This window comes from Zonotrichia albicollis, chromosome 17 (assembly GCF_047830755.1).
Source record: "Zonotrichia albicollis isolate bZonAlb1 chromosome 17, bZonAlb1.hap1, whole genome shotgun sequence".
NCBI classification, from domain to species: domain Eukaryota; kingdom Metazoa; phylum Chordata; class Aves; order Passeriformes; family Passerellidae; genus Zonotrichia; species Zonotrichia albicollis.
Window position 1 is genome coordinate 7,982,640 of NC_133835.1, and position 13,609 is coordinate 7,996,248.

At 60.8% G+C, this 13,609-nt stretch overlaps 4 protein-coding genes across 4 annotated transcripts; 2 read left to right on the forward strand and 2 right to left on the reverse strand.

Moving 5' to 3' along the window:
* Window positions 1–1,300: 1,300 nt before the first annotated feature.
* On the forward strand, window positions 1,301–3,213 carry TNNC2 (troponin C2, fast skeletal type). Its single transcript, XM_005491263.3, has 6 exons — window positions 1,301–1,455; window positions 2,184–2,235; window positions 2,333–2,476; window positions 2,562–2,676; window positions 2,753–2,889; window positions 2,968–3,213. Exons 1-6 carry the CDS (start codon window positions 1,453–1,455, stop codon window positions 2,997–2,999), a joined length of 483 nt encoding a protein of 160 aa, XP_005491320.1. The 5' UTR covers window positions 1,301–1,452; the 3' UTR covers window positions 3,000–3,213.
* Window positions 3,214–3,366: 153 nt separating this feature from the next.
* LOC102070905 (regulator of G-protein signaling 9-binding protein) lies at window positions 3,367–4,667 on the forward strand. Its single transcript, XM_005491262.4, has 2 exons — window positions 3,367–4,036; window positions 4,124–4,667. Exons 1-2 carry the CDS (start codon window positions 3,844–3,846, stop codon window positions 4,555–4,557), a joined length of 627 nt encoding a protein of 208 aa, XP_005491319.2. The 5' UTR covers window positions 3,367–3,843; the 3' UTR covers window positions 4,558–4,667.
* Window positions 4,668–4,818: 151 nt separating this feature from the next.
* Window positions 4,819–6,637, reverse strand: UBE2C (ubiquitin conjugating enzyme E2 C). The gene is made up of 6 exons (XM_074553545.1): window positions 6,037–6,637; window positions 5,933–5,960; window positions 5,706–5,792; window positions 5,350–5,554; window positions 5,158–5,217; window positions 4,819–5,022 (listed from the first exon to the last, which is right to left on the reverse strand). Exons 1-6 carry the CDS (start codon window positions 6,135–6,137, stop codon window positions 4,964–4,966), a joined length of 540 nt encoding a protein of 179 aa, XP_074409646.1. The 5' UTR covers window positions 6,138–6,637; the 3' UTR covers window positions 4,819–4,963.
* A 156-nt stretch (window positions 6,638–6,793) lies between these two features.
* Window positions 6,794–11,292, reverse strand: DNTTIP1 (deoxynucleotidyltransferase terminal interacting protein 1). The gene is made up of 13 exons (XM_005491260.3): window positions 11,133–11,292; window positions 10,982–11,052; window positions 10,679–10,775; window positions 10,446–10,544; window positions 9,885–9,953; window positions 9,550–9,606; window positions 9,245–9,306; window positions 8,755–8,800; window positions 8,231–8,289; window positions 7,995–8,055; window positions 7,571–7,642; window positions 7,321–7,376; window positions 6,794–6,961 (listed from the first exon to the last, which is right to left on the reverse strand). The coding sequence occupies exons 1-13, from the start codon at window positions 11,217–11,219 to the stop codon at window positions 6,823–6,825; spliced, it is 975 nt and encodes a 324-aa protein (XP_005491317.1). The 5' UTR covers window positions 11,220–11,292; the 3' UTR covers window positions 6,794–6,822.
* Window positions 11,293–13,609: the final 2,317 nt, after the last annotated feature.

Genomic DNA, 13,609 nt, shown 5'->3' on the forward strand with positions numbered 1-13,609 from the left:
ATCTGCCCTGGGGCCACAGAAGCCACACATATCGGTGCTCGGCGCTGTGGTGTCCCAGGGTCTTGACACCCCAATACCCTGGCACCACTGTGCCCTGACAGCCAGATTCCCCTACACCCCTGTATCCTGCAACTCAAACTCAGTCTTCTTTTCCCACTGGGATGTGCCCCGGGCCACCTTGGCACCTTGGCACCCTGCCCTCAGTCGGCCTCACCACGCGCCCCATGGCCAGCCAGCACCTCCGGCACTTGCCCAGCCTTTTTTAGTGTCTGTCTGCTCACTCCTCACTGCTTCCTTGGGAATGTCTATAAATATCGAGGAACCAGCCCAGCTGCTCCCATCGCTCTGTCCATTGCTTGCCCAGTGTGCCCTGTTCAAGCACCCTGCACCCCACTCAGCTCAGATGGGACCCCTGAGCTTCCTTGGGCAGGGTGGGATGCACTAGGGGCTGGATTTGTTCCCAGTTCCCACCTGGTGAATGGGGGTCCCAGCAAAAGCAGAAGCCAGAAAACCCCTGGGTATCCCTGGCACTGGGACCTTATGGGACAGAGATTTGTCACCTTGTCCCCACGGCAGCCCTGGGGCTCTGAGCACCACAGGGTATGGGCCACTAGGCCAGTGTGTCCCCAGAGCCATGGGCCCCAGCCGGTCCTGGCAGCAGTGGCTGGCACGGGCTGTGAGTGTGAGGACTGAGCCTTCGAGGAGGCACCGGGCATAATTCCCACTCCTCAGAAGCACGAAAAAATGGAGCCATTTCCGGAACAGGTGCCAACAGCACTGGGGACCCCAAATCATGGGGCTCATGCTCCAAATCTCTCCAGGGACTTCATGCCCCAGGCCCCACAGGGGACCCCTTCCTTTTCTGGGGTGGGGGGCTGCAGCACTGCTCTGTCTGGGCCCCCTGGAGCAGAAAATGGGGGTGCAGGCGGGGGACGCTGTGTTGGGGAAACCCAGCTTCGTATTGGGAGCTTGGGCCAGGAAGGGCTGCATTTTCAGGGGCCGGTGGGTGATAGTCCATGCCCCTTGAGCAGGGGGGACCCCGTCCCCCTCACCCAGCTGATGCTAATGGCTCCAGGGCTATTTTTAACCCCCTCATTGCTGAGTTGCCTTGGATGGGGGTGTTGGGGGTGGGCAGAGCTGAGCTCCTGCCACAGCTTTGATCTCCCTCCTGAAGGGCTTGAATTTCCATCCCAGCCTCATCCCCATGTTAATCCCAGCCCTTGACCAATAAAGCTTTGGCTAAATTAGGTAAAGGCGCCAGTTGCCAGTGAAAGGGGCTGAGTGCTGCCAGAGCGCTGATAGGCTGAGGGGGCCAAGGGGCAGTAGCTGGAGGTACATCCCACAGAGGAGACACTACAAATTGGGGTGCCAGGGGCACCACGAAGCTTCTGGGAGTTCCTGCTGCAGGAGCCGGTGATTCTCTGGGGGTGGGAAGCTCCATAAATTCCCAAGATGGTGAGTGTTCCTGTGTGCTGTGTGCCGTGTGCCAGAAAGAGACCTGACTGGGCAGGGGGCACCAGGGGGGTCTGGGCTGTGCCTCTGCAGCAGAGGGGAGCAGGGATATGGTGCCCAGTGCTGGGCTGACCATGGCAGTGAGGGCAGCGAGGTGTTGGGGTGGTGCAGGGTCCCCACAGAACAGAACTGAGGGTGAGTGTGTGCTGCTGAGGGGGTGCAGGTGCCTGGGGACACCATCTCAGCCTTGTTGGGAGCTCAGGGCTGCACAGAGGCAGGGGCAGCAGGGGGTGGCTGAAAGCTGAGTGCTGGGTCATGCGACACGGCCTCGCTGCTGGCTCCATGGCCGGCCTGTGCCTCCAGGAGAAACTCGATCAGGGCTGACAGGTGCCATGGCTGTAGCCCCAACGATCCCTACAAGGGGAGCTGAGGAGTTCCCAAAAATAGCTCTGCATGCCCAGGATGCCAAGGCTGAACACAGGGACCGTGACCCCAGCACAATGGAGCCTCCCAGATAATGGGGGACTCAGGCAGGGGCTCCCTGCAGCCCTCCATGTTCATGGATGGCCTGGAAGGCATCAGAACTGTAGGGATTGCTGGTGTCTGTGGTTTATGCCAGCACAGGATCGTCCTGCAGCAGGGCAGAGGCTCTTCCCACAGCCAAGCACTGTTGGGCCATGTATGAGGGGTCTCTGGTCTGATATGGGTGACCCCTCTCCCTTGCCTTGCAGACGGACCAGCAGGCAGAAGCCCGTGCCTTCCTCAGCGAGGAGATGATTGCAGGTGAGTGTAGGGACAGCAGGGACAGGGGCCAGTCATGGCCATGGTGCAGGGCCTGGCTCTGCCCCACTGCTCAGAGACCTGACCTGTCTCTCCACAGAGTTCAAAGCCGCCTTCGACATGTTTGATGCTGACGGCGGTGGAGACATCAGCACCAAGGAGTTGGGGACAGTGATGAGAATGCTGGGCCAGAACCCCACCAAAGAGGAGTTGGATGCCATCATTGAGGAGGTGGACGAGGACGGTGAGCAGCCCTCGGTGGCTGGTGGCAGGGTGGGAGCTGGACCCTGGGCAGGTGGCCTGACCCACGCTTGGCTTCCTCCCCACAGGCAGCGGCACCATCGACTTCGAGGAGTTCTTGGTCATGATGGTGCGCCAGATGAAAGAGGATGCCAAAGGCAAGTCTGAGGAGGAGCTGGCCAACTGCTTCCGCATCTTTGACCGGTGAGTGTGGGGGCAAAGTGGCCCATCCTGTCTGTGGGAGCAAGCAAGGTCCCATCCCTCCCTCTCCCTCCTGCAGGAATGCGGATGGGTTCATTGACATCGAGGAGCTGGGTGAGATCCTGAGGGCCACCGGGGAGCCTGTCACTGATGAGGACATAGAGGACATGATGAAGGACTCAGACAAGAACAATGACGGTCGCATTGACTTTGATGGTGAGCAATGGCCCCAGCCAAGCACCCATGTTGTGCACCCAGGCAGAGCCATGGGCTGAGGCTGCTGTTCTCTTGCAGAGTTCCTGAAGATGATGGAGGGTGTGCAGTAAGGGACCAGACATTCCTCAGGCCAGCTGCTGCACCCAGCCCTGCTCCCCTGCTGTCCAGGGAGCAGCAGCTCCACAGCATCTGGCCCTCAGCACTGGCTGGGACCTCGCTCTGTGCCAGGGTCCTGGTCTCACCTCACCACCGGCGGCTGAGCTTTTCCTCCCATCTGTCACCTGTGGCTTTGATTCCAGCCTCAATTAAAGAGGAAAGGCTTGAGCTGCTGGTACAGGATTTCACTGGGGGTGCATGGGGAGGGGGGCTGTGGCAGTGTGTCCCTGCTCTGCTCCCCAGAGAGGGAACGTGGGCGGGCTCGCACCACAGGCAGTGCTACAGGGGCAGCCCGGAGTTGTGGTTCCCACGGCCTCTTGGGCAGGCGCCAGTGCTGAGCTCAGAGTTTCCGTGCAGAGCAGCTCGTTCACACGCCAGAGGCTGAGAGAGGATGGCCCTGAGGGTCCTGCACCAGGGCAGGGCTGGGGGACCACCGGGGCTTAGAGAGCCCCACACTGGGACCCACATCTCCCACCCAGAGGACCTGGCTATAAGGTGGTAGGGCAGGAGAGCCCCTTCCCTACAGGGGAAAGGTGACACTTGTCTCTGTGTCTCTCTTTGAAGGGGCTGTGCCAGCCTGCTGGAAACCACAGCTCCCTGGGGACCGGCAGGGGTGGAGCACAGCAGGGGGATGAGGCGGGGTGCAGTCCCCAGCCAGGGTGGGTGGGACCACCGAACCAAAACACAGCTCAGAGCTGGTCACAGCACAGCGCTGTGGTGGTACAGAGCAGCCGAGCCCCCGGAGAGCCAGCGGCCACCGCGGCCATCCTGCCCCTGGCCCCGTTGTCACGGGCTGTGATGGCACCAGGCAGAAGGGATGCGAGCCGCGGGCGGGGGGCAGTGGGAACGTGTGCCACAGCCCAGGCTGCCCTCTGCAAGGCCACGGCCGGACACCATCAGCTGGTGCTGCAGCTCGGGGGCAGCGGGGACGGCCCCCGGCTGCGAGAGGAGCGCCGCAGGAGGAGCGCAGAGGCCTGTGAGCTCAGCATGGGTAAGGAGGGCACTGCTGCACCGGGCAGCAGCCACGGGAGCCTCTGTACCCACCCTACTTGGCCCCGGCTCACACGCCGTCCCACAGGGCTGCGGCGGACGCTGCTGGCGGGGCTGCGGCGGGACCCGGCCAGCCCTCGGGAGCGGCAGGAGCTGGAGCGGCTCTGGGTGCTCTTCCTCTCCGCCCTGGAGCTCTTCCTGCAGGACCTGTACAGAGCCCAGCACCTCTGCCAGCTCTTCTCCGTGCAAGGGGGTGGTGTGGCCCCGCTGCGCACTGGGCTGGGGGGCTGGGTGCTGCCCAGCCGGAGAGGAGGGGGTCCCACACAGCCCCCCAGCACCCAGAGCTTGGAGGAGGAGATCGAGCAGGTGAGGGCCACGCTGGCAGAGATGGAGAGCGGAGCCAACATTCCACCATGGACAGTGGAAGCCACAGAGACCACACAGCCGGCAGAGACAAGCGGCACCGCAGAGAGAGCGGCCTGGGGAGGCGCCTGTGCTGGGCACTGCTGTGGGGTGCTGTGAGCTAGGGGGGCAGGAGAGGTGGCACCCCTGTCACAGAGCAGGGGACAGAGGTACCCCTACAGATCTCAACCCCTGCCCATACAGGTGATGGTGGGAGCTGCTCCTGTAGACAAAATGGGATCACTGCAGTCCCCCAAATACTGATAAACTCCTGTTACCCTACAGGGGTCACTATCCCTTCCACCCTTCCTGCCCACACTTGCAGAGGGTCCTCTAGGCACTCAGAGTATGCTAGAGCTGCCACAGAATCCCCTGCAGAAGTTATAAACCTGCATTTATTCATTTATTTATACATTAACCGTGGCTCGGACTGCAACATTAATTTAAAAACAGCCTATGATACAGAAGGCAGGGGATGGCCGGGAGGGAGGGAGGGAAGGGGTGGGCTGAGGGGCCGTGGTGATGGTCAGGTCTCCTGGCTCTTGGTCTGCTTGCTGTACGTCTCCCGCACATACTTCTTGTAGGCTGAGGAGAGAGGGGGAATATGACACCACCTGAGGCAGTGGCCAGGGCAGCTGTGGGGTCAGACAGGCACTGGGGGCTGTGCTGCTGCTCATCCCACTGGGGCGGGAGCAGGAGGGTTCTGCTTCAGGCACTCACCAACTTGGTTCTTCCAGAGCTCGGCTGCATGTGTGTTCAGAGGGCTCTCGATGTTTGGCTCTGCAAACAGTGGCTGGGTCAGCTGGTGAGGGGTGACCTGGACACCCCTGAGCCCTGATCTGGGTTGGACAGCCCCACCACCATCACCATCCCCTCCCTCAGCTCTCCCAGCAGCTTGTCCACGAGACCCACCTGCCAGCAGGCTCTGTATGGAGAGCAGGATTGTGCGGACATCATACAGCGCTGACCACTTTTCCTTGAGGATGTCGAGGCAGATGTTGCCCTGGGTGTCGACGTTGGGGTGGAAGCAGGGGGTCAGGAACCGCACGGTGGGTGCTGTGTAGGGGTACCCGCTGGGGAACTCCAGCGACAGCTTGTACCGCAGCTCCTCGTAGGCCTGGGGTGGGACAGGAGTCAGGGGGGGCTGTAGCCGCAGAGGTGCGGGGAAGAAGAGGAACAGGGGCAGTGGAGGGCTGGGACCACCCTCAGCCGAAGAGAGGAGGCTGGGGCAGGGGCAGGCCCCCCCAGACCGGGATCGCGCCTCTCACCGTCCCGGCGGCGCCGTCAATGGTCCCGATCCACTTGAAGAGGTTGTCGGACTCGGGGAAGGCGGAAATGCCTTTGTCACCGGACATCTGCGGGGACAGCGCGTTAGGGCGGCCCCGGACATCCCCCACCCCACCCCGGTTCAGCCCCAGGTGCCTTTGGGGACCCTCAACCCCCGGCTTGGCCTCAGGATCCCCAAATCCCGACTCGGCCCCGGGGCCCCACTCACCATCAACGCCATCAGTTCTTGCTGCAGCCTGCGGGGAAAGCGCACGTTACCGGCCGGCTCACCGGGGCAGCTCCCGCCTCAGCCCCGGTCCCGGCCCCGCTCACCTCTTGCCCACGGCGCCGCGGGCCGCCGTGGCCCCCGTCTCAGCCGCTTTGCGGGCGGCCGCGCTGGACACGGCGGCGGGGTCGGCGTTCTGTGAGGCCATAGCGGCTCCCGGGGCAAGGAGCAGCACACCGGGACCGGCCGCCGCTGCCGGCGGGTCACGGGCTGGACGCGGCTCCCGCTCCCTGGCGGCGCCGCACCGGGCTCCGCTGGCTCCTTCCCTCCCTCCCGCAGTCCCGCACGGGGCAGGACTCGGGCCCTCTGCGGCTCTGTCGGTGCCGAGCGGCGGTCAGGGCTCCCCTAGTGGGGCTGCCCCGTGCCGAACGGCGGTGCTTGGGGCTCTCCCGTGCGGCGGCGGCGGCTCGATCCCAACCCCCGCTCTTCGAATCAGCAGCGGCTCGGTCCCGACCCCTTTGTCGGTGCAGGAGCGGCTGGGTCCCAACCCCTCTCCGGTGCAGGAGCGGCTCGGTCACAGCCCCGGTTCCGGACACTCCGGTACGCCCCGCCCGCTCCCGCGCCCCGTTTGAATATTTCCGCGTGCCGCCCCTCCACCAATCAGCGCGCAGCCCCGTTCGAGCCGGCCAATCACCGCCCGCCGAGGATGCAGCTCCCACGATAACGGCCAGCGGCTGGTGATTGACAGCCGGCCCGGTGACGCCCCGCGCTGTGATTGGCCGCTGCCCCGCGGGGGCGGGACCGCGCGTCCCGCAGGCCCCTCGGCGGGCAGAGCCCGGTGCCCGGTGCCAGGAAACGGCGAGGTGGGAACGAAGCGGCTTTATTGGGGGGCATCAGGGTTCGGGGGGGTCCTCGGGGGGCGGCACCTCCCCCCCGCGGCGAAGCGTCTCCATGTGCTTCTGCATCTTCTCAGTCATCCAGGCTGGTGGGATGAAAGGCTTCAGCTCTTCCAGCCGCAGATCAACAGAGTCCCTGGGGAGGAAGGAGGGCGAGATGGAGGGACTACAGCACCCACTGATGACCCCAAACCCACCATGTCGCCTGGCACACATCAGTACCAAGGCCAGACCCACAAAACCCACCATGGATCTCAGCACTGAGCCCAAACCTACCACGGACCCCCAACCAACACCAAGTCCACACCTTTGTCACCAACATGGCCCCCTGGGCATCAAACCACAACCATAACCGAGCCCCCCAGCCAGCACACAGGGAGTCCCTCCAGCACAGGACACCCCTGCAATGCAGCAGTGAGGGGCACATGGTGGGGATCCCCTGGGAAGCAGCCCCAGGCCCAGCAGCACTTTCAGAGTTTCTGCTTTGCTCCTCACCTGTAATCCTCACTGGCGGCCAAATCCCGAATGTCCTCTTCAATGAGGAGGTAGGCCTGTGACACAAGGTGGGGGACACCTCAGGGTGCCTGCGAGGGGCAGCCAGGGCAGGGCCATTCCCCCAGCCACTGCTGTCCCCGTGGGAGCCAGCTGTGCCTCCTGGCCATGCCCCAGTGCTGTGGGCAGGGCACAGACCCTGGCAGCGCAGTGTCCCCACCCCTGTGGCGGGCCCTGCGCTGGCTGTACTCACCATCTTGCCCCCAATGGCTCTCATGTGCTGCTGCTCTGTCAGCCAGTGCTTATCCTGCGGGTCAGCTGCATACTGCAATAAACACCAAGGACCGAGCTGAGAACAAGTGACAGACCCTGCCCTGAAAGCTCCCCCTCCTGCAGGACACTGTCCCCCGCTCTGATCTGCCCCCCACTCTGCTCTGATCTGCCCCTCACTCTGCTCTGCCCCCCACTCCTCCTGCTCTGCTCCAGCCTCAGCCCTGGCTCTGCCCATCCCACCGCCTTGGCAGGCACAGGACACCATTGGCTCATGTTGTGTGCTGGCCAAACCTTGGGAACGCGCTCTAAGACAACAAACAAGGGCATGGGGGAGGAGGTAAACAAGGGAGCTGAAGCATACACTCCTAATTCCCATGGGAAACCATCTGGCTGTGGCACCTGACCTTAAAGAGGTGGGGATGCTTGATGTAGAGTCGCCCTCTTGTTCCTCCCATCCCGAGAGCCCTGCAACAGGAACATGGGGGGTGTTAGGGGTGTGGGCAGGGCACCTGCGGTGGCACAGGGACACCCCTCTCCTCCCCAAGGCCTTCCTACTGAGGCAGAGAAGCGAAGTGACGGGAGGAGTGTCACGGGCTCCTGCCTGGGGACGCCACCCTCCATCGACAGGGCCGTTCCTTACTTGTTTGCTCGAGATCCCAGCACAAAGGTTGTGGTTTCAGTCAGTCGGGATGGATCCCACTACAGAGCAATTGGAAAAGGGGCAACATTAGAAATGAAGTTGCTGCTGGCCACGCTCCACAAGCCTCGGCTCTCTGACAGGGAACCTTGGAGCTGCCTCCAGGCTGGGAGGGAGGGAGCTGGCCAATGACCTCCAGCCTTCCGCAGGGGAGGGACGTTACATTCCATCTGGGCTGATCTAAGCAGTTTCCCTCGTGGGAAACACTTGTGGGATTCTCCTGGCTACTCCCGGTCTCCTCAGGGCTGCCCTAGCGGCACCACACTGCAGGGATACAGGTTTTGGTGCCTGGGGAGACCAGCAAGGGCCTCCGGGCACTTCGCTTCCTCTTCTTGCTCCAGCCCTGCCCAGGGCCCCGTCAGGGCACAGCACAGCCCTGCTGTCCTGGGCTCCTGCAGCTGCAGGGCTCTGCCAGAGGGAGCAAAGGGGAGGAGAGAGGGAGCCCAGCAGTGTCGGACAGCTTGTACCTTTGGTCCATCCCTTTTCACAGGCTCAGAGACTTTGAGCTTCCACCTGAGGGGAAGGAAAACACAGTGAGAATGAGTCCCAGGGGGATCAGCTCAGTCACCACCAGCAGCAGGGACTGAGCCCAAGCTCTTCCAGATCCACTGTTTTTCACACCCTCCATTCCCCCACAGTGCCCAGCTTCGGACCCTCAGCTTTGCTGCACATCCTCCTCTCCTGGCTGCCCAGATCCCACCATCCCCTGTGTCTCACCACTCACTCTGAATGATCCATCTGGACCTTTTCACCCCTTTGGGCCTGTTTAAAATCCCTTCTTTAAAGGTCTTTGCCTCCTAGGGGAACACATCAACGTAGCCCTGCTTTTGCCCACACCCAGAACTCCCATCACCCCTGTGCAGGAGAGGAGTCTGTGGGGTTTCTGGGCTCCCCACAGGCAGCCTCATGCCCTCTGCCCTCCCCAAACAGGGCTTCTGGCTCAGGGTTTGTACTCACGCTGCCATGCCTGAGACTCCACGGTCATTTGACAGGCTCTGTCCTGGAGGCCGCCCCTTCCTCTGCATGGAAAAAACCCTTGTGAGACCCAGCTGTGCTGCCTGTGAACCCTCTCAGCAACCCTCCCTCTCCCAGGGAAGCTGCTTCTTTTGTCACAGGCAAAAACACTGCCTGGGACCAGACTGAGCACCTCCAATGGCTCAAAAAGCTGCCTGTGCACCTCCATGCACTCACATTGTAGGAATGGCCAGGAACGAGGGCCAGGCTTCCCAAAAATAAAATATTTTGTGGGGAAACCACTGTACCTTTTTTGGAATGGGGCTCCCTCGGCGGCTCAGCTCCTCATCCATCTGTCGGGCACGCTGAGGAGGAAGGGCAGTGGGATGAGCAGGGCTCTTCTCCCATCCTGGGCAGGTGAACACTAACCCCAGCCCACCTCTGTGAGCAGCCTGAACTGCAGCAAGCAGCACCCACACCTGGGATTCTCCTTGCCCTGTACTCCCTTTGAGCCAAACATCCCCCACTCTGCCTCTGCACTACTGCACTGGCAGCCAAGAAGAGCCAGAGAACAAAGTGATCCCAACTCTTCTCCAAGCTCTCACAGGTCATTTAAACCTCTGTGTACAGTCACAGCAATTACCTTTGGCACTGCCTGCTCATGGGGCAACCTGGGAACCACCTTTTTGCCATCGGAGAACAACAGCTTGGCCTGCAGGAAGACAAAGAAGGTTCCATGGATTCTGGGCTCAGAGACGGCCCCATAACCAATCCCCACCTCTACATATCTGCCTAAAAGCCCTGCAGCAGCTTTGCTTTTGGAGTGCTACCATGCCATGCTTCCACAGACAGCCAGATGCAAAAGCACAATCTGAGCATGATAAATTCTGGAGAACTGGCAGATAAGCAAGACATGAAAGGAAAAGTCCTTCCCTACCCTGCCAGGACCCTCTGACAGGTACTGGGAGCCAGTTTCTGTGGGACTCCAGCAGTGTGCCAGGTTCCTACAGCAGCAGTGAGAAGCAGCATGAGCTACCCAGCCCTGACTGCTCCCTTCTTCCAAATGAGAATGAATCCCAACACAGCAGTCATACAAGGGCTGTGGGTGTCCCCTCACAGTGACAGCAAAGCTGTTAAGAGGGACACATTCTAGCCAGGCTGCTTTGCTTGCTGGGCACCCAAGAAACACCTCACCATCACCCACCTGCTCCAGGCAGCTCCTGCAGGTCTCCTGGATGAGCTGCTCTGGGTCCACCTCCTCACCAACGTTATCACGCACGTTGATGGCTGCTGTCTGGAAGAACTGGGGAGGAAAAGGCAGGAGAGGGTGGCAGCCTGTGCAGTGCCAGCTCGGCTCACAGCCAGGCACGATGGCCTCGGTGCCAGCCGAGCTGTCCCCAGCACCTTCAGGCTGCTGCCCGCCTGCCCAGCACTCACCTTCATGTACTTGTTGAAGATGCCCTGGATCTCCTCGTTGATGCTGGGCTGCAGCACAGCACGCAGCAGGTCCATGGACACGCTCGGGTCCGTGAAGCTGCGGGTGGAGGGCTCAGAGGGCGGCGCGGAACCCCCTGCCCGGCCCGGTCTGACCCGATCCTCCCCGTGCCCGGTGCCCATCCCAGCCCCGCAGCTCCACCCTTCCCCTGCATCCCCCCATGTCCCGGTGCCCATCCCGGCCCCGCGGTTCCACCCTTCCCCTGCATCCCCCGTGCCTCGGTGCCCATCCCGGTCCCGCCGTACCTGGTGGTCATCTGGGAGCGCCGCCCGCGCCGCTGCACCTGCCGGTGCTTGATCATGATGTTCCAGGGGTTCTGCGGGACACACAGCAGCGGGTCAGCCGCGGCCCCGCCGCCCCCCAACCCAGCCCAGCCCGGCTCGGCCCCCTCCTCACCGTGCTGACCAGCTGCTCCTCGGCCTCGCCCGGGCCCTCCTCGCCCGGCGGCCCCGGCTGCTGCTCCGCATCGCGGGCGGCGCCCATGGCCGCGCTGCCGGCTGCGGGGCCGGGCACCGGATGCGCGGGGATCCCGCGCCTGCATCATCGGGCCCCGACGGATGTGACGCGAACCGGGGCAACGGGGCCGGGCCGGGCCCGGGCGGGAGCGGCAGGGCCAGGGGGACACCCGGTGTGGGCTCACGGAGCCCGGGCTCACAGCGTGTCCGCCCGGGAGGTGCCGCCGGGGCGCTGGGCGCAGCCTCCGGGTGTCCCTGCCGCTCCCTGGGGCTGAGCGGTGCGGAGCACGGCATCCCGAATCCTTAAACTCACCCTGTCCCACCCAGAGCAGTGCGGAGGGCGAGGCACGGCATCCCGAGTGCCTTAAACTCATCCTGTCCCAGGGCAGGAGCTGTCCCAGCGGGTGGAGCTGGACACACGCGGCCCCTGGCTCTGAGAGCAGCTGGAATGTGAACGCCAGTCTTTTCATGATCTGTGTGTTTGCTCGTGTAATTCCTCTTTCTGGATTCTCATTGCTTCTCTGAGCAAACACCCTAAAGCATTTCCTCATCTTGTATAATGTGTGCAGAATAGTCAAAACAACTTTTTTGTAGTTTTCCAGATAATCTCACCCCATGTTGCGGTCAAAGAGAAGCTTTTCTGTTGAATCAGCTCTATAACAGTTTGCACTGATAAACCATTTATTATTTTTCTCGTAACGTTCTTCCTCATTCCAAGATGAATCAGTGGGAGAAACCAAGCACAGGGGATTTGGCAGAGCTCAGGGTGGGTCTCGCTGTGCAGAGCAGGAGTGTGCTCCAGCAGCCATCTCCAAGTGTCATCTCCCTGCCATCTCCGTGTCCTCTCTGCCAGTGGGACAGCCCTGGGCCCAGCTGAGGGGAAAGTGGCATCTCCTTCCCACCAGCTTTGCCAGATGCTCAGTCTTGTTTCATTTGTGTTCAAGGGATGAGTGCACGTGGCACACTGGGCTCCCAGGGAAGCCTGGAAGAAGACTTAAAACCTGGAACAAATTCTCAATGACAGAGTCACTGTTTTTGCAGGGATATCTTTTCAAGAACGTTTCAGAACAACATCTCTCAGGGATCACCTAAATCTAACTGATGTGATGCCTTATTTGGGTCTCCTCCAGGCCCTGGCTTCTAATGGTAATTTTTCCATGGATCTCTGTGGTAGGTGCATGTCTGCCAGACACAAACACCTGGTTCACAGCTGAGGTTACCCATGTTCCTGCTTGATTCTCAGGGAGACTTTGGACAAGTCCCTCTGACCCTCAGTATCCTCAGGTGTTTATTTCATCAGAGCAATTTGCTTGTCAGACATTCTCCTCCATTAGCTCCCTAAATGTTATCCAGGATTATGGTCTGCTAAAGCAGAAATGTGCCAGAATTTTGGTGTTGTTCCCAAGAGGAGGCACCACCAGGCAAGCACAGGGACAGCAGCAGCGCTGAGCTCTCCGTTGCAGCACTCCTGAGGTCAGAAGGAGCCCTGCCATCCCTCAGGTTGTTCCAGATGGTTTTGCAGGTGCGTGGAAGGGAGCTGGAGCTGCTGACACGGGCTGGACAGCAGTGCCTGCCCCGGGGTGCCCAGCTCAGGGGTGATTAGCAGCCACAGGAACCCGTGATAAGCACCGGGCCAGCGGGTTCCGCCGGGCGGCTGCAGGTGTGGAGCACCACATCTCCATGGCCATGGGTGCCTCGGGGAGGAATTGCATCCACCTTGAGTCACAGCAGGAGGAGAAGGATCAACCTGTACTTAAAGCATTTTTCTTGCCATGGGCCCTCTTCCCACACAGATTGGTGGAGGTTTGTGCAGAGCTGTGCTCCTTCCCCTGTGCTGGCCCTGCATTGTCTTGATGTGATGTTGGTGGAAAGCTCTTTGAGCATGACTTTGCTTTTCCAGCCCTCCTGTCAAGTGCCAGATTAGAGCTGTAGTAATGACATCAATCTAAAACCAATTAATTTCACTCACCCCACAGTTGCAAATTTAAACTTTGTCTATCATCCAGAAACTCCAACCCATTTGTGCTTGGTGCTGATGTGCCCTGGGCAGACCAGTCCTTAAGTTCTCCTACCCTGTTCATTGCACATTGCTTTGTGTGTAATTCAGAAAGAAATCATTAAATAGAGAAGGAAAAAATTGGAAAATTAGATTCCAACTTGCACTCCTGGATGACTGGAGAATAACTTGGTTTAAATGGGTCAGCACTCACAGAATTGGATCTTTGTTAAGCTTAATCTGCTGTCTCAAACACATTAAATATGTCTTTACCCTGAGATCCCATGCAGAGGAAAGGGGAGGCAGTGTGAGCATCCAATTTTCATTTGCTCTGACTGTGGGTCTCTGGTGGAGGCCAGCAGTGTGGCTGGCAGTTTGCAGACAGGTTTCTGTGCTCTCCTCAGCTTGGGTGAGCTCTTGTG